At 47.8% G+C, this 26,501-nt stretch overlaps 3 protein-coding genes across 4 annotated transcripts; 1 reads left to right on the top strand and 2 right to left on the bottom strand.

Annotated features, from left to right (window-relative positions):
- Nucleotides 1–92: 92 nt before the first annotated feature.
- Nucleotides 93–13,310, bottom strand: supt6h (SPT6 homolog, histone chaperone and transcription elongation factor). The gene is made up of 37 exons (XM_086098521.1): nt 13,210–13,310; nt 12,374–12,484; nt 12,138–12,305; nt 11,554–11,624; nt 11,298–11,472; nt 11,031–11,112; nt 10,699–10,954; nt 10,469–10,570; nt 10,287–10,400; nt 9,634–9,723; nt 9,247–9,389; nt 8,989–9,134; nt 8,813–8,920; nt 8,457–8,737; nt 8,219–8,373; nt 7,939–8,134; nt 7,605–7,744; nt 7,391–7,508; nt 7,246–7,322; nt 6,965–7,100; nt 6,753–6,890; nt 6,267–6,434; nt 6,061–6,188; nt 5,782–5,989; nt 5,559–5,706; nt 5,246–5,388; nt 5,025–5,165; nt 4,764–4,959; nt 4,545–4,690; nt 4,364–4,456; nt 3,412–3,525; nt 3,156–3,280; nt 2,969–3,081; nt 2,238–2,321; nt 1,979–2,166; nt 1,676–1,905; nt 93–613 (listed from the first exon to the last, which is right to left on the bottom strand). The coding sequence occupies exons 2-37, from the start codon at nt 12,471–12,473 to the stop codon at nt 406–408; spliced, it is 5,229 nt and encodes a 1,742-aa protein (XP_085954647.1). The 5' UTR covers nt 12,474–12,484; nt 13,210–13,310; the 3' UTR covers nt 93–405.
- Nucleotides 13,311–13,708: 398 nt separating this feature from the next.
- sdf2 (stromal cell-derived factor 2) lies at nt 13,709–15,456 on the top strand. Its single transcript, XM_086098901.1, has 3 exons — nt 13,709–13,952; nt 14,559–14,755; nt 14,829–15,456. Exons 1-3 carry the CDS (start codon nt 13,769–13,771, stop codon nt 15,123–15,125), a joined length of 678 nt encoding a protein of 225 aa, XP_085955027.1. The 5' UTR covers nt 13,709–13,768; the 3' UTR covers nt 15,126–15,456.
- Nucleotides 15,457–17,228: 1,772 nt separating this feature from the next.
- Nucleotides 17,229–25,638, bottom strand: LOC147161155 (calcium-binding protein 8-like). 2 transcript variants are annotated; one of them, XM_086098900.1, is made up of 6 exons: nt 24,699–25,629; nt 23,011–23,135; nt 21,121–21,264; nt 20,779–20,891; nt 19,574–19,727; nt 17,229–17,502 (listed from the first exon to the last, which is right to left on the bottom strand). In XM_086098900.1, the coding sequence occupies exons 2-6, from the start codon at nt 23,126–23,128 to the stop codon at nt 17,375–17,377; spliced, it is 657 nt and encodes a 218-aa protein (XP_085955026.1). In that variant the 5' UTR covers nt 23,129–23,135; nt 24,699–25,629; the 3' UTR covers nt 17,229–17,374. The 2 variants fall into 2 exon arrangements, with proteins under 2 accessions (XP_085955026.1, XP_085955025.1); XM_086098899.1 differs by having other exon boundaries at nt 17,356–19,727; nt 24,699–25,638.
- Nucleotides 25,639–26,501: the final 863 nt, after the last annotated feature.

Below are 26,501 nucleotides of genomic sequence, written 5' to 3' on the forward strand. Positions count from 1 at the left end.
CCTTAACGCGCACGACAGCGAGCCGGCATCAAAGCGGCGATGGCGTACGCGTGTGAAAGACGTGCACAGTGGAGGTTTTAAGATTCCAACAGAAAAAAAACCCAATTGTTTTTATTTGTTCCATACAAAGGTTCGCTCTTCTGGTGGGCGTGGCCAGAAGCTATGTCGTCTATCTTGAGGGCAGGTGTTTTCTCACCGTTGATTGGCCCCGCCCCCATACCCTATCCCGCCCAACTAAAAGCGATGCAAACCAACGGAGTGGCCCGCCTAACTGCAGGTCCATTTTTGTACACGCAAAGAACACTGTGCGGCACGCCGTGACGACGGAGGAAGGTGAGTCAGAGTAGCGGATGGGGGTCTCGGAGTCGCAGGGTCGCAGAGTCGCAGGGTACGCGGACACGCACTCTACCGGTCCATCTCGTCCAAAAGGGGCGTGGCGTCTCCCGCAATGGACATGGGTGTGCTCTCGATCATGGGGCTGGGCGAAGGTCGCGGGGTCATCCTTTGAGCCTTCTTCCGACCTTCGGCCTCCTTCTCTTTCAGCCACTGTTCGGCCATCTTGCCCCAGTCCACTGCCGCCGTGGAGCTCCCGATGCCTCCGCTGCTGCTTGGTCTGCGGGGGGAGGGAGGTAGAGAGAGACAGTTAGTGCCATCTGGTGGACAATTGTGGCAGTGCCAAAAAGCAAAAACTAAAAGAACAGTCAAGGCTATTATTTAAAGGTGCATGTCGCAATGTTGACGTAAATTGCTGTTAAAATAACCATATTTTGCACCCACATATATTATATATATATATATATATATATATAGAAATAATGATCAGGGTTTCGGGACCGAAACTTTTAAGGCTTCTCCCCGTCAGGCACGTGCACGCTCTCACTTTCGTTCCGTGGAAGCGCCGGGAAGGCGGAAGTGTTTCGAGAAGTCCGTGGGAAAAGACGTGCCTGTGGCCACAGCGGATATAAAAAAAGTGTGTCAAAATAATAATAAACCAATAAATACTGCAGTGCGACCCTCCGTCTCCCGGTGGCTCCTTTTGTTTGACCGTTGGGCCGAAAGATTGGCGACATGGAACGGCGGTGACTCTGACCAGAAGGAAAAATCTCCCCAGCATCCCCGACCACGGTCAGAATACCGAGCAGGAAAGGATAACACAGTCTACTGCGACAAAAAAGGCAAAACTGAAGTCGAACAAGCGTCGCGGGAGAATGTGGATCAATAATGGCGCGGCGTTAAAATTGGAGTAGGTGGGAAAAACCTAAACGGGACCCACAGCTTGCTTGTTTCTTGTTAAAAAGGTAAGAGCTCGTCAGGAAAATGCGATAGGGTCTATTTATGATAAGCAATGCACAATAAAACTACCACTAAACTAACGTCTTGGCACTCCGGGCGTGTGCACATCGCTGGCTTCCAATCCGCTTTTTGCCAGAGGGTTTGCAAATCTGCAAAAACATGCACCTTTACAATATGTTCTATGTGCCCCCACGAGTCTAAACCCGGCATTTTGATTAATATTGTGTTTGTGGAAAAAGAGTTAATCAGCAAAATCAAAGCATCTCAGTTGCTCAGTGCTGAGATAACAACCAATCACGACTCCGCTTCAGAAAACAGGTGAGCCGTGATTGGTGGTTACCCGAGCACTGAGCCCGACTGGAGGACAAAAACTTTGACTCACTTTGGCTGCTGTTGCTGAGGCGTTCGGCCTCGCGACGACGATACGGATGACGCCGGCGTGCCCGACGCGTGGCCGTGATGGCCGCCGTGGTGGTTGTGGTGCGCGTGCGTGGACTGGGGGGTGGAGCCTGGGTACTGTGGCGTGCCCATGGTTTGCTGGCTGGGCGTCGTATACGAGTAGCTCGGTGTCATCATAGGCGTGGCCATTGGCTGCTGGGGTGTGGCGAACACCTGCGAGGAAGGACGCGTCAGTCGACACATGCATGGGAAAACGCAGACAAACCGACGAGGTGGGCGCACTGACGTGGTAAGCCGAGGAGCTGCCGCCTCCCCCGGTGCTTCCTCCGTATCCGTACTGGCTGGATCCCCACTGGGCCGGCGTGGTGTTGGGATTCTGGTTCTGGTTCTGGCCCTGGCCGGTGACGGCGGCGATGGCGTTGAACATCTGCGAGGTCATGTTTCGCGGGAGCGCGTTGACGGCTCGCGTCAGGTCTGCGGAGAGAAAGGGGAAGCGGCGTGACGGGGCGGCAACGAGACGTGGCGAGGAAGACGGCGAGACTCACCGGCGATGTTGATGTTGGCGGGTGTGGCGTTGAGGGAGGCGGGCGTGCGCGTGCGGCTGCTGTTGCTGTTGGTTGGCGTGATTCCTTAACGAGAGAATGTGTAGTGAGCACTTGCTCTTGTTCTTGCTTTACTTCATATTCTTTTTGAATGAATGACCTTTTTCCTCTTTTGTCTACTAACACGCGCAACAATTATTGTTATTATTTTTCTATACTGAATTTTTTTGTTTTGGTTGATTCTTTTTCAAGACATTGAATGGCAAATGGTCTCTTATCAGGCTTGCTTAGAGAAACCTGAAAAACAATTTCGGTTTCAAGTAAAATATAAGAAATAATGTGTTTTTTTATTTTTATTTGGGGGGCTTCAAATAAATAAATAATCAATTTCAATGGCCATCAATCATACCCAGATTTTCACTCTTCCCTATCCAATGTATAATTCTATTGTTTGTCATTTATATGTATTGGCTTTGTTTCACTCTCATGTCTACTGCAAATGAGAATCTGTTATCCATTGCTTTTACCTGGCTAAATTAAGGTCAACCAATTTTTTTAAGGTGGACTTCTTTTTTTTTTAAGGTCATCCCCTCTCTCTCTCCAATTTCCTATCAATTCTTCAGCTGTCCTGTCAATTAAAGGCTAAAAAGCCCAACAATATATACTTAAAAAGAAAAGTGTGTTCTTTGCTGAGAGTAAAACACAATATGCTTATTCCGAGATTCTTTCAGTACCTGGCACAGGCTCCTGGTAGTGGTCCTTGAACCAACGGAACAAGCCGTTGACCGAGGGAAAAATCTGCGAGCGGTACCTGAAGCCATCCGGTGTGATGGTCACATACTCCACCCTGTGGACAGTGCGAGACTGGCGTCTAAGTGACGTTGACGTATTGAGAAAAACCTTGCCCAGGTGGTCACTGACCGCGGTTTTCCTCGAGGTTGATACCCCAACAGGAACTTTCCAGGCAAAGCTTTACACGCAGACACAAAGTACGGAATGAAGGTGGGCTTCTCCCTCTTGGTCCTGACCAGCAGCTCCTCCATTTTCTATTGCCAACACAAGACAAGAGCAGCCGACGATTACGAGTTCATCGCCGGTCATGTTTCCGGCGAGCCTTTTTCCCCAGACAACAGAAACAAAAGAAGCGGACATGAAGGGAGGATGAAGAAGAACCTGCCTCTTTGCTTCCGCTGTGACACTCTTGAAAGTATTTGTGGCTCAGCAGGTCACGAGCGAAGGACGCCATGGGTTGAATGAAGCGCGCTGTGATTTCATCAAGGTCTTCAAACTCCTGCAAGAATCCAGCCACTCGTCAAGAAAGCAAAACACAAAATTGGAAGCTCACGCTTAAGGTCTTTGGTCCAGTCTCCGTGTCTTTGATTGATTGATTATTTAGGTCAGTGGTTCCCAAACTATTTGTCATACCATGAGTACCCACTTCACTCATGTGTTGATGAGTCTTCAAAAGTTCGACGTAAGCGCAACTGATTGTGAACATTTGATTCTTAGGCTTTGTAAAAATTTTAAAAAAATTAAAAATATTTGGCCTTGAAAATAATGTAATATAAATCCAAAAATACGTATCAAAATAGAGAAAAAAGTCATCTGAGTTTTTATGAGACACTGGACAGTTGTGATTTGATCTTGGAAAAAAATGATGTAATGTTTCCATGCACCTGTAGGACGACATGTACCCCTGGTTGGGAACCACTGATTTAGGTCATGAGGTTCCTGCAGCCCAAAACTTGGCTTGACAGTGATGCCAGTTCATCTTCTGATTCCCGAGCACTTTTTTTTCTTTTTTCACTTTAGTGTGTTCAAATAAATATGGAAAAGTAGGAAATATTAATGAAAAATCTTAGTTCATCTATTCCATCTTTACCAATGACATAATTCAGTAGCTGGCAAGCTTGTTGCTACGCAACAGAATAATAGCAAAGGGTTTCCACATTTCTTACTAATGAGGTCAACTTGTGAGCGAAGTGAGACAAGATCATCCGAATTTAAGTATCCGTACTTTGGCAACCTTTTCCCCCATAAGTAACGTGGCTCTCTCTTAGTGTCCTGTCACACAATCAAGGCTGGGAAACGACAGAAGAAGATGCCAGCATGAGAGTTGAGCTCAGTACCTCATTGCTGATCCAGAGAGTGTGTCCTAAGCTGAAGGCGTTCTCTTTGCCTTCCTCTCTCACATCCACGTGCTGGTAGATGCCGTCAGCCACCTGGTCAAAAGTCAAGAGATTTGCTGCAGGGAGCAAAAAAGTGAGGTGCCGGGGAGAACAAGGCCGAGCTCGACCTCGTTCTTCTTACCTTCCACGTGACGGTGAGGTGGTTCTCGCCCTTGCTGCTTGGCCTGATGATCAGGTCTCCCTGGTCCAACGTCTCCATCATCTTCTCGGCCTGGTTGAAGCTGATGTTGTGGAAGTTGGGGTGAGCGATGACGCGCTTGATATAGGCTGCGGAGAGCAAGCAGGCGAGTTAGCTCAGCCCGGGCGGCGAAGACCCAAGGAACTCTTGTGCCAAACTGACGTGTGCGCTGTTGTTTCTTCTTCAGCTCCTCCTCCAGCTTGGTATCTTCGGATTCCGCGTCAAAGTCATAGTAGGTGTCCTTGGGGAGCTTCCACTCGTTGGCCTTGTCCGACAGGTCGGAGGTGCGACACGTGAGGTCCACACTGAACTTCTCGATGTCGATCTTCATGATGCGACAGTGAACCGTCATGCCCACCTGGAAGAGGAGACGCGTTTTGAGAGAGGCGACGCAAAAAAAGGAGGCGGAAACAAACGTCTCACCTTCACCCTCTCCTCAGGGTGTTTCACCACTTTGTCGCTCAGGAACTTGGTGGGAATGAATCCCTGCACGCCGTTGTCCAGTCTGCTCCGCACCCCGATAGCCTGCCCCGGACAGGAGCCGCTGTCGAAGTGGTTCCACACCTGCAGACAAGAAAGTGACATCAGACAGGAAGTCATTGATTTTTTTTTGGGGGCATGTCAGCGGAAGCGCTGCCAGGTACCTCGCTGAGTTCGGGGAAATTGTCCTGCTGGCAGAAGGGACACTGCCACAGGCCAGTCGCGTCATTCCGGATGGCCTGGTCGTAGCTCTCCCCCTGGGGGCGCCGGTGAGCGATGCCGGTCACCACGCTGGTAATCAGCTTACCTGGAACGCACAACATGACATCAGGAGAGGAGTGCTCGTTCAAGAAACATCAATTTGCACTTCTTTTTTTAAACATTTTATTTCAATGCAATCAGACTTGACATTTATTTATTTATTCATCTGAAATAAAGTGTCTAGCGTAAGAGCGATTTATTTCTAACACGTCTCACCAATGTAGAAGGTCTCTGGCGTCTCCTTGGTGAGCAGGTTGAAGACCTCCTCCGTGTTGGGGACTCTGTAGGGGACCCGCAGGTCTTTGTATCTGCAGCTCAGCTCAGCTCTGATGTCATACAGCGTAATGCCCTTGTTGCCGTAACCCTGCACACAAAAGACGACGTGAGGATGCGGACCGCCCAGAGCGCCCGCGGGGCCGGCCGGGAAGCGCGCGCCCACCTGTCTCTCCAGCTCCTCCGCAAAAGCGTCCAGGTCTAGATCTTTGAGGCGTTCAGGGTTCTCCAAGATCTCTTCCAGGGCGCCGGCCGGGTTGGCGTCCTCGGCGGACTCATCGTACTCCAGCGCGTCCACGGCCATCTTGCGAGCCCACTCGTACGTCTCCGGGTGGACGCGAGAGCCGTCCAGGACCTCGATGTAGGAGTCGGTACTGCAAGAAGCAAACCGAGATGAGTCGCGCAGAAGAGTTTGGCGGTGCGAGGATGTGGCGCACACGCAGACCTGTCTCCGAGCGATGCCGTGTCGATCTTGATGAAACCGGCACAGTTGATGAAGACCTTTGGACCCATGTGGCACATTGTGACCAGTTGAGTTCTGTTCTCCAGACGCGTGTTGTTCTGCTTCAGGATCTGTTGAAAGGAGCAGGACGCAGGTCAGTGCTGACACAGCGGGGGGGCCAGAGAAGCCCGAGAAGCCCCAAAACAAACCTTGAGCAGGTGTGAGCCCTTCCTCGGGCCCAGACCACACACGTACTGGACCAGACTCTGAGTGTGAGGGTGCGCAATAGCCCGGTTCACATCCACGCCGACCTCGTTGACCCGATTGATGAACTCGCAATAGAGAGCAGAGAGCAGATCCTCCTTCACCACGTGTTCCTGAAACCCAAGCGGACTTTTCATTGGATGGCTTGGATTGTTTCGATAACATAATATGATATTCTGTCTAATCCAGGTCAGATCCAGTTTGCACATTTGTCATGAACTGAAGCCTCTAAAAGTTCATGTAATGTGACAAAAACGGATCAGATGATCTTATCACATCTTGTCAGGTTCTCTGCAAAAAATTGACTTTTCATGAGAAAGTTAACACCGCTTCTTCAAAAACAAAAAACAAAAAAATAAGAGCACGAGATATGGACCGGTCCAAATTCTGGATCTGAATGAAACTGGACCTTCTCGCTAACAGTGTCTCACCTGCAGGGGGTGCAGCTTGAGGCAGATGATGTCTTCGTCAGAGCTGCAGACCTGCGCGTACTCCACCAGAGGATCTTGGATCTTCCTGGCGATGGACACGGCCTGGCGCAGCAACGGCGGGTAATCCCGAAAGTCCGTCTGCGTGGGACCACAGCGGTGCGTCAAGCGGGAAGTCGCTTTGCCGCCGGGAAGGGGAGGTGCTGCAAATGTACCTCGGACTTCTTGCTGTTCATGTAGAGCGTGGCCAGCTCGTTGTCAACCAGCTCCACACCGACAGACGGCAACGACGACTCCTGCTCCAGCTCGCTGATCGTCCGCTTGATGTCCTCCATGATCATCTGAGCATCCCTGCACGCATCACATGCTCACAATTCCTACTAGCAAATGACATCACTCATCATCTTGTTGAAAATGACATGTTAAGTGGCACCGTGTTGGATAAAGACTTTTAAGTGTGTTTCAGAGTACAGTCCGAGGACAAAGAGAGTCTTACCGGCTTTCCCCGGCGACAGCGACCACGTGAGGCTTCTTGCGGGACAAAAACCTCTTGAGGTTTTCAATGTCGTTGGCCTGAAATTGACAAATCCAGTGAGCGGGGCTAAAACGCAGCCGTTCATCTCGACAGTTGCGGCGCGCACCTTTTTCTCTCGCTCGTCCTCCCTGAAGGCGTTCCTCCTCTTCATGAAGTAGGGCAAGCGCAGGAAGTCCACCACCTCGCCCTCACCATTGATCAGTGCGCAGAAGACGGGCGTGTCTCTGTCACAGGGGAATCATGTTGTATATATTGTGCACATGTGGATTAACGGTACAAAGTTGAGTGGATTCAAGATTTAAACGGGGCTTGCGTGTTACCTGCTGGGTGCGTAGGCCACGCCGAGCACCCTGATGCCTTTGCCCTGACTCTCGTCCATCAGGTCATCGTCTTCCTCCAGCTGCTGGTCCGGCCTGTAAGGAGACACCTTCAACCAGTTGTACAGTCGACGGCAGGAAGACTGCGGGGGGGAAAAGAAAGTCATTAGACTTGTCAGGTAAACCTTTTTCTTTTTTTTCTAAAAAAAATAATAAAAAAAATAAAAAAAAATAAAAAATAAATAAAAATAAAAAAATAAAAAAAAATTAAAAAAAATAAAAAGGTACATCTTTTTCATCACCGCGGGTTCACTTCCGACAACTAATTTCAGCGTACCCGTATGATGCTCTCTTTGGCTTCGGCGGTGAGCTTGCTCTTGAGCTCTTTGGCCATCTGAGGGTAGAGGAACTGTTTGAGGGCCCTCTCGATGGCCAGCGTGCGTTGCCGGTTCCACTCCTGCACCTGATGGCTGAACTCATCTCGGTAGTAGAACTGCTTGATCTCGTCAAAGTAGGTCTGGTCGCCTGCGTACCTGAGAGGGGAGCGCAACTCACGGCAGTCAAGAGGATTTCGATCGCCTTCGAGGAACCGTCGGCCGGCATTTTTCTTCATCTACCCTTTGACTCCAATCAGGTCGATGCAGATGTCAATGGATAGCAGACCTTCGTCCTCAGCCAAGCACATCTTCAGGAACTGATCTCCGTTCAGCTCCTTCACCGCCTTGTTCTTCAGGTACTTGAAGGAGTATGCATAGTGGGCCTCGTCCACTTCCTGCACGGACGGATATCAAAAAAAAGACGTGAGAACTCGCCAGACCTTCCTACAGTGAGCTTGCTTGCTTGAGCGTCTCGGACCTTTTTGCCCTTCTTGGTGGGCTTGATGTTGATCTTGGCCCTCTCCTGGAAAGTCTGGCGCAGCACATATCGCACCAGAGGCTCGCGTGCAATCTGCATGGCCACCATGTAGCGCGTGCCCTCCAGGACGGCCTCCGGGGTGGGGAACTGGCTGCACACATAGTCTTTGGCCAGCTCCATGGGCTCAGCGGGGAACTGCTCCGTCTCGTGCCGCTGGTAGCTGTCTCGCAGGTTCTCGCCAAACTGCTCGGGCGTCAGGCCGAACTTTTTAGCCAGGCCATCTGCGACGCGGAGGAGAGATCATGAAGTTCGTTCCGGGTGAAACTATCTCGGAGTAAAACAAAACGCAGGCGCACCGAGTCCGACGCTCTGGCAGATGCTGTACATGTCCCTGCGGGATGCCAGTTTGAGGTCTGGACCCTTCTGCTCCTCCTCCTCTTCTACCTCCACTTCCTCCTCCTCACCTACAAGTGCTTATAAATCAAGTTTCTGCAGAATATCAACGGCCTCCTTGTGAAAACGCCTCACCCACCGTCTTCTGTGACTTCCTTGATCTTGCGCAGCCTCTTCTTGCTGGCCTTGGCGGTATTCTGCATCTTTGGAATGTCTCGGCCGTAGTAGAGCAGGAAGTGGTTGTACACGTCACTCAGCCCTTCCAGCGTCTGGACGTCCTTCAACCTGCAGCAACAACGCAAACGTGTGTTTAACGTACGTGAAGACACTACAATCAAACATCAGGAAAAGTGCGGTTGCAGACACGCGCACGTGCGCACATGCGCGTCGTACACACCTCTCCATGTCAGCCGTGTCCAGCGGGCGTATCCCATCAGCCAAAGGTTTGTCGGGGTCGGCGGAGATCTGCTCAAATTGGTAGGACTGCATCTTCCGAAAAAGTCGCGTCAGGTTCTGCTTGCGGGTCTTCAGCTGAGTCCACTGGTGGAGGGAAAACATGAATTAAAAATGCTGGACACAGAGAGAGGAAAAAAGCAGAGTACGCCATCAAACGGACCAATCACGAGCAATCTTGCCATCTACGGCGTACAAGAATTGGAGACGGACACGAGCTACGCGGCACTTCAAGTGAATGACCGGCGTAGACCACGTGATGTACGCCGGTCATTAACGCAAGAGCAAACGCAAAAAGTATAAACCAGGCTTAAGAGAGCCACTGGGATACCTTTTCATCCCACTGCCACACCTTCCACAGGTCATTGATGTTCAGTTCTGGTTCCACATATTCTTTTCTGTAAAATGCGATAAAGGGAACCTGAAAAAAAAAAACACTAGATGTTAGGGCTGGGCGATATGGACAAAATGTCATGTTTGGATATTCATGCCAGATATGTCGATAATGATATTACAATGGGTTCGGTGAAAAGAAACTGTTTTTTTTTTTTTCAAAAACAAGTGCGGATTTTAAAGGGTGAGGCTCAGTTGAATGGGTCAGTGAGGCGCCGACATGCAGGACTCAGGCCCTCGAGGACCGGACTCTGACACCTGTGCTTTAGCTGCCGATCAACAGCTAACGTAGCGCAGCAAGTTCACAGTACAATATCAACATCATAAAAGTACATATTTCAATTCGATTAAATTCAAAAAATGCATTTCATTCTTAAAAAAAAAAAAAAAGGAATGAAAGGGGACAGAAAGAAGTCAAACCAAAATATTGATACAATAATGATGTATCTAGCCCTACTGGATGCGAAGCTTTTTTGTGCTGTACAACTGCGGCTAATTAAAAAAAAAACTAGAGGGAGCACACATTATACATCAGTGTGTTTTAGGACGTAATATTGACGAGTGTGTGTGAGCCTGCACATCCAAGCAAACCTCAAATTGTTGATTCCTCATGAAGTTGAGCGCCTCTTTGATTTTGGCGGTGGTGCTGGGGCCTTGCCGGCTGAAGTTGGTCGACGTCCCGCGCTCCAAATAGTCTGCGCTCTCCTGCCGGTAGACAAGCGCACATTGGTCGACTGCGCAAGGCGGCTTTTGCGAGAGGAGCGTCAACAAACCTGAATGGAGATGGTGAGCGTGGAGAAGCCGTGTTTGAAGATCCACTCCGCTTCCGCCTCCAGCTCGTTGTCCTCGGCCGCTTTGACGGGGATCGATCGCAGCTGCCATATAAACAAGATTGCGATGATTGGAATTTTTGTTTGAAATTTGAGTTTTTCATGATTTTTTTTTCCTCAAAGTGAGATAGCATAAAAGTCTCCAAGAGAAAAAAAGGAAAGGCAGATTCCACCTGGAACCGCTCGGGCATGTCGGTGGTACGGATCTCGTTGTCCTGGTCGGTCATGTGACTGCTCTCCAGCTCGCTGGGCTCGTAGAGCTCAAAGATGCTCTTACGGCCCTGGCGCCTCTTAATCTGTTTCTTGGGCCGGTCCCAGCCCTCCTCGTCCTGGTCCTCTTCCTCCTCCTCGCCCTGGTCGTACGCGTCGGCGTCAAATTCCGCAAAGTCGAAGTCGCCGCCAAAGATCTCCTGCGCCTCCTGCAGGGCTCTGTGGGAAGGCAAAGAGCGCCCATTCAACCATCATTCGCGTTGACTCGTTTCTGACGCAACGGCAAAACACTCACGCGTCGGTGTATCCAGAGAATTTCTTGCCCCGTTTTTTGGTGATGGGTTGTCCATCATCATCCACAATGAAGTCATCAATATCTATGGAATTAAATAGAAACGAGACATTGCAGATGCTAACAACAACTAGAAAATTTTTCCCGGAAATTTTTAGTAGCCCTTTAGGTTGAGAGTTTTCTAGCCGGTCCACTGGGCACAACATGACTTGAATGTGCAGACTGAAGGACAGAGAACGTCTGTATTAGAATTGGACTCTCGCGCTTTACCCGACTCCTCGTCCTCTCCTTCCTCGTCGTCGTCCGCCTGTTGGAGAGGCTCGTGGACGGCCTCGCCCTCTTCTAGCTCGCCGTCTGCGTCGCCGTGAAAGATCTCGTCGGCGATTAGGTCCTTTTCATCATCATCGTCGTCGTCCAGCGTTTTCACACGGTCATATTTCTTCTTCTGTGGCGTGAGAACAGCCACGGGTTGAGTTAAGTAGCAGCCCGGGAAGAGAAGCCAAGCAGGTACAAAAAGACAACATACCCTCCTCTTGACTTTGACACCTAAGTTTTCCTCAATCAGGTCCAGGTCGTCCTCGTCCAGGTCGTTGTAATCTGTGAAGAGGGAAAGAGGCAGAAGAGGTGTCCTTTTAATAAGTTTTGGGCTATTTGTCACTAACAAATGGGGCACCGCACGAATGCTATTTTTAGACCGCAAAGCCACGTGACTTCAGCAGCTTGAACCGGAAGGGGGTCAAAATGACATCCGTCTAGTATGACCCACGGAGTTTGACCCCCTCGCTAGCCTCATGAATATTAATTAACTGTGGTGACGTATATCGCGCGGTACCCCATTATAGTGAGGCAGACAAATAAAAAGAAAAGACAACAAAATTATAGGGTGTGACACGCACACATAAAAAATAGCAGAAATAATTCTCACTGCGGTGCAAGTCACACCAGGCCAATCAATGTTAGCATTTACAAGGATCTTCCAAGAAGGGGCAAGAACGCAGAAGCTCATAGCTCAACACAGTTGACCCCTCCTCGGTTAAATCTGTTCAACTGATAATTGATATTTTTCCTTTTCTCCCACTTAAAACCTTTCCTGAAGTGAAAGGAACTTACGTCGCTTCTTGCGGCGATGCCGAACTTCCTCCTCCGAGTCGCTGCCACCTCCACTCGCACTCTTTTGACCTTCCGCCTCCTCCTCTTCCTCCTCGTCACCATCATCGATGAGCCCACGCAAGTTGCCCCGCTCGTCCTGGTCCTCTATGTTCTCCTCTTCTTCTTCATCTACGGGGATATGTTGTATGAGCGTTCCGCACATGCCAGCCCAACTGTGGAGTGTGGACATGTCTCACCTTCATCCTCCATGAACCTCTGTGTCTTCTTTGGCTTCAGGTCTTTCTCTTCAAACTCCTCCTCGGACTCCTCGGCCTCGCTTTCGATGAAGTCCGACATGACTGCGGCTCCTGTCCCCGTGTTCACAACACAGCCAGCGGACACACATTGGCATAATGAGTACACAATCAAACATCTGAACACCATTTCACTGACTAAAGTGGAAATATTATTCGACTGGAAAATATCTGACGATGTGAGGCAAAAACATGAACCTGTCAAAATAAGTAATAAACCATCTCGTGTAACAAATAAAAACAGATCTGAGATTTCCTGGCGCGTCATTATTCCAAAGCAGAAGAGGCAAGCGATCGCGATGTCGCAATGCGGACAGCAATAACAAGACGTCACACGAACATGTTCGCAGCTTTGGGACACAATAATCATTGCAATTATTGACATTGTTAGAAGCTTAACATGTTTCCGCTGAAAATCTTGAGCTGATTTGAACCAAGCAACCAAGAACGCCCAACCTTATTTACCAGTGTGCAGCCGCTTGTTAGCGCCCTAGCGTCGATGAGCTATCTTGCTCGTTTTGGGGCTTTAGATGTGCTAATGTGCACAATTCAGGTTGGGGTGACAAATGACACATTTAGACAAACGAGAAAATAAAATAAAGCGAGACAGAAAGGAGGCCTCCGGGAGAAATTCGCACACCGAACGCGCAATGCTAAATTAGCATTAGCATGGGCTCCAAGCACAACAACATGCGCCATCTGGCGGGCGGCAACAGCACCAACATCCACGACTCGTCCGCGGGCTTCACAACACCAAGGAGCACGCAAACGGGACTTACGTGTCCGGCTCGCTCCGGTGACAAGTACCGAAAAATTAGAACAAATCTGCTCGGTGGGTTTTGTGTGCGCTTGGAAGAAAAATGGCGGACTGCGTGATGACTTCCGGGATGCCGGAAATGACATCTGGCCTTTTCAACCGCACGCTGCCGCCCCCTACTGGTTCATATACACTTCTTTTTTTTTGTATCCAAATTTTACACGAATTTACCAGATTAGTCAAGTGTGGACACAGATTAGTAAACTGGGGGAACAGATTACTAAACTGTGGGTACAGATGAGTAAACCGGGTACAGATTACTAAACTGTCAAATGCAGATTAGTAAACCGTGGGAACAGATGAGCAAAAAGAAAACAGGAAAATAAAATCTCATACCCCAGCACTGATACAGTTGCACCAGAGGGGCTCCGTAACTATGTTTGTATGTGCATTGACATCAGTTTTGGTTCCACGCCACCGGGGGCGCTGTGAGATCCCATCCACATTTGCTGGTTTGGTGGACGTGTAAGGAGAAGAAGAAGAGAAGGAGGCAGAATCAGTAGACGGCGACGCAAAGAAGGATGGACTCGGTCAATCGTGTGCTTCTTTCTCGCCTTTTCGCTTTTCTCGCTGTCTTTTGGGCCATTTTGTTCCGGAGCTCGCTCGGCTCGGAGTTGACGTTTGTCACTTGTGGTTCTGTGCTCAAGCTTTTAAACGTCAAACATAACGTGAGGCTCCATTCGCATGACGTGCGCTACGGCTCAGGTCAGTAATCTAACCAGCTGCACGAAGTCAAATTGTGCTCACAAGTCTTGTGAGTTCTGAAGAACACGTGAAATAAGTTAGACTTTCTGATGACAGTTTGGATTTGTGTGTCAATGTTGACTCATTTTGTACCTTTGACGTGTGAAAGAATTGCATGACGTGTCCGTTTCCTTTGGCTCGCATTTCTCAAACTTTTTTTTTTTTTTTGCTCTGACGCTTTTGGGACATATTGTCAGTGTCAAATTTAAACAAAAGTTCGTTCAACTTGATCCTTTCTAGAATGATAACAACCGGACCCAGATGTTTACGTCTGTCAAAACAAGACTCTTGTAAAAAGTACTGTTTACATTTTTTTTTTTTCCCTGAAGAGAGTAGAAAGTGCATATATGGCTTATAAAATTGAGGAAGTCACAAGTAATGAAGACCTGGAAACATAAGTACCGACCAATTTGTACTTGATAGCTTCCTACCTCTGCCCCCTAGTGAGCGAGTCCTGGATGGTTCCGGTTGGCCCCATTGGTCCGGGGTGGTGGTAGCGTGGTTTGGCTGAAGTTGCGTATGGTGCAAATCCCTCTCGACGTGTCATGTGTGCGTGTGTGTGCCCAGGAAGCGGTCAGCAGTCAGTGACGGGCGTGACCAGCGTGGAGGACAGCAACAGCTACTGGAGCGTGCGCGGCACCCGCGACGCTGCCTGCCTTCGAGGAGACGCCGTCAAGTGTGGTCAAAACATTCGGCTGACGCACGTCAACACGGGACGCAACCTGCACAGCCATTACTTTAGCTCGCCGCTGTCCTCCAACCAGGTCGGGGCGCCTTCTACCGCCTCACAGAAGTTTGTTTTGTGCTGCGTAGTGACGCATGTATGTGTCTTAACAGGAAGTGAGCGCGTTCGGCGAAGAGGGCGAGGGCGACAACCTGGATGAGTGGACGGTGGAGTGCGGCGGGGCAGTGTGGAAGCGCGCCGAGGCCGTCCGCCTGCGCCACAAAGCTACAGAGGCGGCGTTGGCCGTGACGGGCGAGCAGTACGGGCGGCCCATCAGCGGCCAGAGGGAGGTTCACGCCATGGCCGGCCACGGGCAGCACAGCCTGTGGAAGGCCATGGAGGGTGTTTTCGTCAAGCCCACCGACGGGCCCCCTCTCCCCCAGCGGGACTACATTCACACCGAGTTCTGAGTGCCAAACTCCGCGGTCCACCATGTGTCGGCTTGGTGGACTTCCTGTCGTCGACACGCGTGACGTCACAACTTCCCGCTGGAGGACGTGTGCCTTGTTCTGCTGCTCTTTAGCACAAAAAACATTTAAATCATTCTGGAACTACAACAGGCAGAGTATATTTCATTCGTCACTTGGATTCCAACGCACGCACGCACACACACACAGATGCTATTTATTGTCATTGGTGACATGCGTCACAACTTTCAATAAACGGCTCAACTTCAAATGCAACTTTTTAATTTGTAGCATCATTTATATAATCCTTAAATAAAATCAATTGTGTGAGAGACGCAGCCCGACTGGTTTCAAGTCCATGTCATTCAAAAGAGCAAAACAAACGTGACGCGAAGGCCCGTGTAACCTCCCCATTCTGGATATCCCATCAAAGAAGTGATGACAACAACAAGACAGTTTCTTATAAAAAAAAAAAACTTTATTGCATAAAGGTGTTTTTCTTTTGCCCAGTTGGAGCTGATATCTTGTATTGCTCTCTTCTATCGCCTCACATGTCAAGGGTAAGGTCACGCGACACAAAAGATGATTTGCATATTTGCCCCCATGACATCACCAAAGACTGACCTCCACCAGAATACATTTGAGTTGATGTTCAACTTTGTTTTGCACAACGTTACTCCTGCCGTGAGGATGAAATTGCAACATTGCGATAAGATCATCCCGAGTTGCCGACAAGCCCCAAAATGAATCATGCTCTCGCAGCCTCGCACGCGTTCAAGAATGTCCAAGCCGAGCATGTTTTGGATCATGTTCACAAGCAAAGTGTTCGTGCTCACAGATCGTTGTAACACAATTTGTGTCCATTCAAAATCCAAAAGCTGCTTGCTCGGCGAGGAGCTGCCAACCCTGAAAGATTGTTGGACAATTTTGGTTGCTTGAACCTACCACATGGTCACATGCTATATATTCAATTATCATTCATTTACAATCACCATGTGGGTGTACCACTGATTTAGTTTGAAATCAACTCATAAAAAAAACAGTAAATAACTTCTCCATGCTAACATAAATAAGTAAATATATTATTATTAAAAAATTGAAACATTATGCAGTCATGTCGCTACTATTCTGGGTCACAAATGTGACGTTCAAAATGTGAAAAATAAACTTTCCCAAGTTGACGCGTTCTAGCTGTGATGTCATAGTCAACTTTTTCTGAACTTCTTGAATGGGCCACCAGGGGGCAACTTTGCATCTTTATTGAGTCCTTCACCACCACCACCACCCGCGCCGCCTGCGTACAATACAATAGCTTCTTAAACGCAAACACAAGAGCGTGTGTGTGTGTGTGTGTGTGTGTGTGTGTGTGTGTGTGTGTATACATCGAATAGCACGTGACTCGTCTCATGTGTACTTCTGAGATGACCTACATACAAACGCATACACACGGAATTACAATGAGATGCTCTTCTCCAACTTTCTTTTGACCAGCATAAAATACATCAACTCTTCACTGTCCTCCTTTTACCACACACGCACGCGCGCACGCACACACACACACACACACACACAACCCAACTTGTCTTTGTATCATCGTGAGGACATCTCATTGAGATGATTCATTTCCTAGCCCCTCCCCCTAACCCCAACTATCAAAAATGATTGCCTACCCCGATTCCTTACCCTAATCTCAACCATAACCAAATTCAAACTTAAACTCTAAAACCAAGTCTTGACCATCAAAAAGAGGTCTGAACTTGTGGGGACCACAAGTCCTCACAATTTCAAGTCGGACCCCACAAACCTGGAAAAACATGCGTGTGTTAACATGTTAAAGTGTGGTGACTGCACACGGTTGAAGAACGAAACCATGAGAGCGTGTGTCTACGAGGAGGAGGTGGTGGCGAGAAATGGCTCCAAGAACCTGATGAGTATTTTTGTTGTTGTTTTTCATTTCATCAGTAAATGTGAAATCCAGTTTAAAGGCTTCTGTCCGGAAAAAGCATCAAATCAAAGTGTCCATATTTTTGTCGTTTTATAAAAGGATCCCAATTGTCCAGTTTGAGGTTGCGTTCGTGTAAAAGTGTGCCATCGTGAAAGCAACACAAGCAGACGAGACGTCAGAGGTCGTTCTGCTCCTGAGCTCAAAGAAAGAAAAGTTGACAGACTTGCCGGGTTCCGTACGGGCGCATCCACGGGTGTCTCTGGCCGGGTCCTGGGAGGGTTTGGGGGAAGGTCACAGTGCAGCGTTTTCACTCCATGCCGTTGCGCAGCATCTGGTTGGCGGCGATGAGCATGACGCTGATGATGAAGGCCATGGCGAAGGCGCAGATGAGACTTTTCCTCACGCACGTCTGCCGGTTCTTCTTTTTGGGATGCACTGACGACACATACAAGAATCAGCACGTGAAAACATTGCTCATTTATTCGCCACAAATAATAATGCGTCTCCTTTGTCTATCCATGCTCGCGATGTATAGTGACGAGTTCATTGTTGGCACCAGATGCTCGTTATTTCTCTTGTGAAACCTTTTTCATGTCAAATGTCGACTCACGTGACTCATTCAGTGTGGCGCCATCTTCGTTAGACATGCAAAAGGGTCCAAGTGTCTCCTCAAATTGTCCTGATTCAAAAATCAATTTGACACTTGCTAGTTGCGAGCATGTCACGCCACGCTATTGGATGAAAGACCATTTGAGCGTCATCAAGAAGTCAAAATGTGTCCAAAGACAAATGAGATGAAGGGCAGGAGGTGGGTGGCATCCCACCGGACCTCACAACCACAGCAAGGAAGGAAGGAAAGAAAGATGGAAAGAAGGAAGGAAGAACAAAGATGGAAAGAAGGATGCATTGAAGGAAGGAAAGAAAGATGGAAAGAAGGAATGAAGGAAGGAAAGAAAGAGGTGTAAAGAAGGATGGATGGAAGGAAGAAAGGGTAGAATGAAGGAAAGAAAGATGGAAAGAAGGATGGATGGAAGGAAGGAAGGACAGAATAAAGGAAATAATGAAGGAAAGAAAGATGGAAATAAGGATGAAAGGAAGGAAGAAAGGAAAGTGATGGAAAGAAGGATGGATAGAAGGAAGGAAAGAAAGATGGAAAGAAGGAATGAAGGAAGGAAAGAAAGAGGTGTAAAGAAGGATGGATGGAAGGAAGAAAGGGTAGAATGAAGGAAAGAAAGATGGAAAGAAAGATGGAAAGAAGGATGAAAGGAAGGAAGGAAGGAAAGGGATGGAAAGAAGGATGGATAGAAGGAAGGAAGAAAGGAAGGAAGGAAAGATGGAAAGAAGGATGGATGGAAGGAAGGAAGGAAAGAAAGATGAAAGAAGGATGGGTAGAAGGAAGGAAGGAAGGAAGGAAGTATAGATGGAAAGAAGGATTGATGGAAGGAAGGAAGGAAAGAATGACAGAAGGAAAGAACAATGGAAGGAAGGAAGGAAGGAAGGAAAGAATGTTGGAAGGATGGCCTGTGGAATTCCTCTTCTTCTCCCTCATCTGCAAACTCGCAGAGATCTTTCATTCCTCCTTCCTCAATGGCGCATTTTTGTCTCCTTATTTGTCCCTCTATATCTCTTATTATTTTGTTTCCTCATAATATGTCTCCTTCTGCATCCCGCCCCCCATCCTCCTTCTTATCTGTGTCGCGTGGTTTGTCTTGTTGCGTGCGTGCCACTTTGTCAGTCGGGAGTCGTCGTCAGTTTTTGCTGAGTGTCGTTCTTGTCACTTTTGTTTTAAGCGTCGGAAGTCAAATGTGAATATTTCATAGCAGACAATTTCTAAATAATGAGCCGTCACATTGAGCTCGGACTTTTCTTTCTTCTCCTTCGTCATCCTCATCCCACGATCTTCACACGTTGAAAAGCAGGCGAAAGGAGGATCGTGGCAATCAAACACTTTCAACCTCAAGTCACGTTTGCGCTTTTGAACGTCCGGAGAAAAAGCAGCATTGGAACGTCTGCGGTGCGACACGCAGAGGATCGCGCCTCGTGGACTGTCCTGAGGGTCTTTGAAGAACCCCAAGGTGACTTTGCGTCCAAGTCGACGTGAATGTTTGCCTTTGTGAGTTGGGATGCTTGTCAACGTACGCCCGCGCACGAATGGACACAAACGATCTCACTCGCAACGTCGCTCAAACGGCGAAGCCTTGACGCTAAGCTATCCGAAGCTAAATAGCCAAATGTAGCAAGCGTTCATGCTCAGTGCTAATTCCAACCGCAGCTAAAGCATATCAAGGTATCGCGCTATTTTCATGCTTCGTGCAAGTCTGGCGCGAGACACGGTCTGCATCTGCACAGGGGCAGGCTAGACCAAGTTTTAATATTTGACCTGACTTGATTGGACAGTTCCTCTCGTTCGTTTTCTGAGGTTGTTTGTACAACTGTGACTTGAATTGTGCTGCCAAAGAAGAGCGCGCGAGAGAGGGCAACACTTTGCGGAAGTTGGCGTCCTGACCTCCCTCGTACTCGGGGCAGTTTCCCGACGTCTCGTTCAGGCTCTCCTCCTCGGTGATGATGATGTTCTCGATGTCCTTCATGCTCAGGTGGTCGCGGAAGGCGTGAAACAGAACCTGCTTCAGCTCGTCCAGAGACAGCTGCTGCATGTCAAACTGCACACACACGCACATGCGCACACACACACGCACACACACACACAACACAACACGCAAGGTGACTTTGCTTGTCACTTACACTGAACGAGATGCGATGTACGCTGCCGCGTGTGTGTCGTGTATGTGTGTTTGATTCATCTTCGGGCGCAGCGTTGAGGAGCACACTTTGTCTCTCAAAGTCACACTTGAGGAGGTAATTACCTCAGCCAAGGAGAAGATGTTTGCTGTAGACGCTGTTGCGTTAGCATTATTAGCATGGATGCAATTGTGGCCTAAATGTAAAAGCTTGAATCTTAAGTGACATCTTGTCAGCTTCCTGTGCCTTCATACTAAATCGAGCTCAAATACGCTAAGATAAGATAAGCTAGGCTAAGCTAAGCACATCTCAAAGACCCCATTTGAAGTCGTCATGCCGGCCCGAGCTAACAATTGGAGCTTGCCGAGCCCTCGTGCTAGCTATCGAAACTAGGCTAGCATGATAAGCTAGCCAAAGATTAGCTTTCTTCTCGTCGTCAGCATCTTCCTCTTCCTCATCTTCAGTCATGTCGAGGTCAACACAACACAACACGGCTTTTTCTTCATCATCATCATCATCATCATCATCATCCTCCTGGTGCTCTTCATCTTATTTCCAAGACGTCGCCACCAAGGACGAGTCGGCAGCAGGACGGCGAGCGTCAGCGCGTTGACGAGCACACGTTGAACATCATGTCGACGCCTCAAGTGCACGAAGGATCGCTGTGTGGCAAAACACACACGCGCACGCACACACGCACACTCCCACAAGGAAACAAACTTATAACTCAGCAGACTTTTTTTTTTTCCACTGAGGCCCCGAGAGGAATCGAGTCTTTGTTGTTCTCACGGTACACGGGAAGTAGGTAGTGTGTGTTGGTGTGTGTGCGTGAGAAACGAGGCTGCGTTGAAAAGCGGGCACTGATTTTGGAGCACACAGCGAGAGACGAGAAGGAACGACTGGTGACGACGACGTCATCATCATCATCATCATCATCATCATCATCATCATCATCGTCATCATCCTGCTCACCTGCCAAAAGATGTTGTCGATGGTGTTGCCGAGGAAACCTTCTCTGTTGTCGGATGACAGCAGCTTTGGCCCGAGTATCGTCATGAACTCCTCAAAGTCCACCTGCCCGTCACCTGCGCGCGCACAGACCAGATCAGTCGAGCGCAGCTTCAGGCGAGAGCAGTCGAGCGCTAAACATCCGATCGCAGTCACGTGCATTCATCTGGATACTTTTTATCAGAGACTCGTGAAGACAGACAGGAGCAAATATAGTTGAATGAAGGAGCGCTTGATGATGATGATGATGATGATGATGATGATGATGATGATGATGCGTGCATGTGGCGCATGCACGTCCCTCACCGTCCATGTCGAGCCTCTGCATGATGATGGCGAGCTCCACCTCGCTGGGCATGTAGCCGAGCGAGCGCATGGCCATTCCCAGCTCCTGCTTGGAGATGAAACCGTTCCCGTCGCGGTCCAGCACACGGAAGGCCTCGCGGATCTCTGATGCGCACGCACACACACACGCACACACGCACACACACACACGTAGACTTTGAGGAGTTCATGACAAGACCAAAGTGAGAACAAACAAGAAGAATCCAATTGAAAGATGGAAGTAGGATGGAGGCGTTTGCGTCACTCGCTCGCTCCCAACAAAGAAAGGAAGATAAAGAAAATGGCCAATTTGTTTGTATACAGGAAGGGGAGGAGTGCACGCTTCTTCTGCTGCCCCCGAATGCCACTCCACGCGCGCGCGTGTGTGTGTGTGTGATTGATGAAAGGCCTGGAGGAGGCGGGCATAGAGCGGGCGGGTGCACTCGGAATGATTAACAAGCTCAGATGATCCTTGAAGAACCTTCAGCAGCCCTCGAGTGGATTTGCCAGCGGCGCCGCATCAACGCATGACATCAAAACACAACATCAAAACACAACATCAACACACAGGCGGGGACGTCCTTCAGGCCGACCTTGGCAAAAACGCCGGCCGAACAAAGAACGGATGAAGGGAAGGCGCGAGGATGATCTGATGGTCGGCCACTATGTGTCGTCCATTCGTCCGTACTGCGTGACAGCAAGCGGTTTTGACTGGTGTGAGGAAAAGTTCTTTCTCCGTGAGACTTGAAGGCCCAAATGCACTTTTGACGTTGGCAGCAAATTAAAGCAAGACCATCCTAACTTGATTTATGACCTTCAGGTTACGAGGCATCGAATTATAGAAGCATTATTTAATTTGTGGATTTGAAAAAAAAAATTTTTTTTAAACGTTTTTAAAATTGTTTTTGAGTTTTTTTTACTACACTATACTCACTGTGACCTTTAAAAAAAAACTTGCACACAAGAAATGCACTGTATTAAAAACAAAAACGAATAAAAATTCAAAATAAAGCATTTTTGAAAAATCAAAACTTGCTCTGAAGTGCAAAACGCAAAAACAAAAAAAGTTTAACATGACTGCAAACCAAAAAACTAAACGAATTAAAAAAACAAAAAAGGTCATCGCAAACACAAAAACGGAATTGCAAACGCAAATCAAAAACACACAAAAAAACGCAAACAAATGAAAACTAATTCATTTAAAAAAACAAAACTCAAAACAAAACGAAAACTAAATGTGTAACCCTGCTCCATAATTATGACAAAAGCATTTTGACATATAGCGGACCGACATTGTGGACTAAAGAGTCCACTGAAAATCCCGTTGCAGTTCCCGGGACATTTTGCCTTTATGACGACCGATTGCAAACGGAGCAATCACCACAGCGAGCTAGCAGTCGCCATCCTTACTTTCTTCCCAGTCATATCTTTGACTTTGAATGTGCGTGGCTTTCATGGGCGGGGCCTGGCCCGGTGAGTGACGTGGGAGTCAGCCGACGAGGGTGCCGAGCGGCTAGCCTCTTAGCCAGTTTGTGCGTCGAGGGACTCGGTATCAGCACGTCTTATTTTGAAGGCTCACCTGATCCCAAACTTAGCACTCTTTCCTCCTGGCTCGCATTTGTTGCTAAATACCAAATCGGTCTCACCCTCAGCACTGCGCTATTACGCACGATGCTCCAGATTGCGTGCGTGTTTTTGTGCGCGCGTTGCTGGACCTGATGTCACGCCAAATGATCCCACAATCAATCAATCCAATCAATAACGTCTGATGCTGCTAAATGTTCAGCCACTGGTGACCGTGGCACAAAAAAGTCACAAAGGGTACTAAGCGGGACAAAACGGGACAATACGGGACAAACGGGGACGACTGACCTCCGAGCTCCTCGGTGGAGATGCTGGTGAGCTTGAAGGTCTCGGCGCCTTGCGTGAGGGAGCCGCTCAGGTAGTTGTCGGGGTAGAGGAGGCCCGCACGCACGTGATGGAACGGCATCTTCCCCCTGCACGCACACACACACGTGCACACACGTGCACGTGCACGATGTGAGGCGACGACTCGCACGTCCAATGAGGAGAATGCAACAAATGTTGTCATCATCATCATTATAAATCAATTGAAAGCATTAATAGATACTAATAAACAATGAAATGATATTATAAATATTATTATTATTAATAATATTATAAAAAATTTATTTATGCTATTTTGCATGTTTTTTTTAATAGTAGTTAGTGAAACTATTATTATTATTTTTTTAATCTTTGAGCATTGATAGAGAAATGTGAGAAAATATGATTATCTGTCTGAGAAAAGTGTCTGGTGAAGGCTTTTCCAGCCTTAATTAAATTAAAAATTAAAAAAAATAAAGCCGACTACTACTTATTACTACCGTCTGTGTTAAGGACTGTCCACAATTGGCACATTCCAAGGCGACATAAGTGGCACAAGTTGATCAATTACATTTATTTATCAAGTCAAATATTATTTTGGCTGTAACTACAATTCAAAATATGATGACAGCTGTCATTATTGAGTATTTGAGTGACATAAATATTCACAAAAACACCCTAACAAGCTGCATCATTTGAATGCATTCTTTGGTAAATATTCTTGTAGAATGAAGGAATCTAACGAACTGCAATAATGTGTCATTTGTTAAAGTGAAGTTGCATAAATGGTGTCAATTTATTTTTCAATGAATGCTACGTTTTTTGATACAAGAAATGCTCAATTTAAACTGAAATGCATATTTGCTGCGCTTTTTTTTTTGTGGCTTTCTGGCAACACAGGAAGTTTTGTCACATTCAAAGAAATATTAATAATAATAATCATTTGTATTTGTATTGCACTTCCCATATAAAAAAATATTGGTTTAACCTTTTCAGGATAACACAGCTTGAGATGTGCCTTTTTTTTTTTTTTTTTTTGCTTGCATCTGCATCCATAAGCAAACACAGTGCGGCTCAGCTTCTGGCTTGGAAGCAGAAGGAATGTTTTGATAGCATAATAATAATGGTTCAAAAGATTCAAAGTGTTGTCTGCATCCTCTTTTTGCAAAAAGCAAAGAATTTGGCATTTGCTTGCATGTCATGTCCGTGTTTCCACAAAAGAAGCTAATTTGTTACCCTTTTCTACTAAACCATCAATTTAAAACAAAGGAACACACTAAAATGAGATTTTTGCTACCTGACACCTTTTAATGACAATTTGGTGTTTTTTTGCCTTTTACATCCCCATGTGGGATTTTTCTCAGCGTTCTACAACCACAAAAAAACAAAAACAAACAAACAAAAAAAATCACGAAAATCTTTTGAAATCTTAAAACACAACTTCTTTTGGACAATTGGGACTTGCGGGGACCCCATTTTGACACCCACTCAATATGTACGCATTCTGTTAATCAAAGTGAACAACTGAGGTGCTGATGCAAGATGTTGTCATTTGTCTGCACACATTCGCGCTGGCAGTTTGCCTCACAACAGGTGCAGGCGTGCGTGTGTGCGTGTGCGTGTGCGTGTGCGTGTGTGCGTGTGTTGGGGTGGCGGGATTTAATGCAGCCTACCTGCAGCGCGTGGAGTCAGCCGGGCCCCCGCTGAGCGTGCCGGTCCCCCCGCTGGGCGTGTCGGTCCCCGGATGGCGACGACTCCGAAGGAGGTCGGGACGCGGCGGGAGGCGGCTGCCGCTCGGGTCCGTCTACTCGCGCGCTCGCCGCGTCCGCTCATCCGCACGCGGCCCGCGCCAATCACCCAATCAAGGAATCAAGTCGACGGATCAATCAAGTCAGTCAACCTCGAACCCCCGCCTTCTCGGTCACGCCCGCGTCTTACTGGGAGCGAGGCATCAAAAGGCAAACGTTTGCGTCCGTTCATCAGACGCCAGGAAACACCAACGCCACGCACACAGACACAGCGAGAGAGAGCGAGAGAGAGTGCGAGAGAGCGAGTGTGAGAGAGCGAGTCCACGCTCAACGGTGTGTGATGGGGGGGATGCCTCAGACACGCACACACACACGCGCACACGCACACACAGACAGAGGGAGCGAGAAACTCATCTTTCCTGCCAACACGTATAAGCTGCGCGTGTGTGTGCGTTGGCATGATGCATGTGAGTACACGCGCGTACTCACGACGAGATGTGATCTCCAGTCTGAGGTGTTGCTCACCTGCAGCTTGAAAGCTTTCACTCCCGAACATGACAACCGTCACTGAGTGGCTCTTTAATGAGCACGACGTGAAAAAGTCATTTCCGCCTTCTCAATTTTGTTTCTCTTTTTGCCATCGTTTCTCACTTGAATGTTGAAGAGCATCAACACATCCGTCCATTCAACAGTCATCCATCCATCATCTATAACATCCATCCATCCAACATCCATCCATTCAACATCGATCTATCATCCATCCAACATCCATCTATTTATTTAACATCCATCCATCCAACATCTATCCATCCATCCATCCATCATCCACCAATATAACATCCATCCATCCAACATCCAACATCCATCCATCATCCACCAATATAACATCCATCCATCCAACATCCATCCAACATCCATCCATCATCCACCAATCCAACATCCATCCGTCCATCCAATTATTTATTTAACATCCATCCAACATCCAACATCCATCCATCATTCACCAATCCAACATCCATCTGTCCATCCAACTATTTATTTAACATCCATCCAACATTCAACATCCATCCATCATCCACCAATCCAACATCCATCCATCCAACATCCATCCATCATCCACCAATATAACATCCATCCATCCATCCAACATCCAACATCCATCCGTCCATCCAATTATTTATTTAACATCCATCCAACATCCAACATCCATCCGTCCATCCAACTATTTATTTAACATCCATCCAACATTCAACATCCATCCATCATCCACCAATCCAACATCCATCCATCCAACATCCATCCATCATCCACCAATATAACATCCATCCATCCAACATCCATCCAACATCCATCCGTCCATCCAACTATTTATTTAACATTCATCCATCCATCCAACATCCAACATTCAACATCCATCCATCATCCACCAATCCAACATCCATCCATCCATCTCTGCCTTTATAAGTCTAAACTTGATGACAAAGATGATGCTGTTGCCTACAATTGGGGGCGGCCCCACATGAACCCTGACCAAAAACTAACAACAACAGAGTGACACACTGCACATTGTAATTGTTGGTCAGGTGTCGTATGAAAGAATGAAAAGACGAAATTCAAACGGACCGGTCGCCAACATTGTTTGTCAAGGTGTCAATCAACAGTTGCTCTCTAATATCAACAACAACAACAGGCCAGCAGGTGTTGCGACACACACACACACGTCCTCTG

The sequence above is a fragment of the Leptonotus elevatus genome, chromosome 16 (assembly GCF_054856555.1).
Source record: "Leptonotus elevatus isolate MCC_2025b chromosome 16, RoL_Lele_1.0, whole genome shotgun sequence".
Taxonomy (NCBI): Eukaryota; Metazoa; Chordata; class Actinopteri; order Syngnathiformes; family Syngnathidae; genus Leptonotus; species Leptonotus elevatus.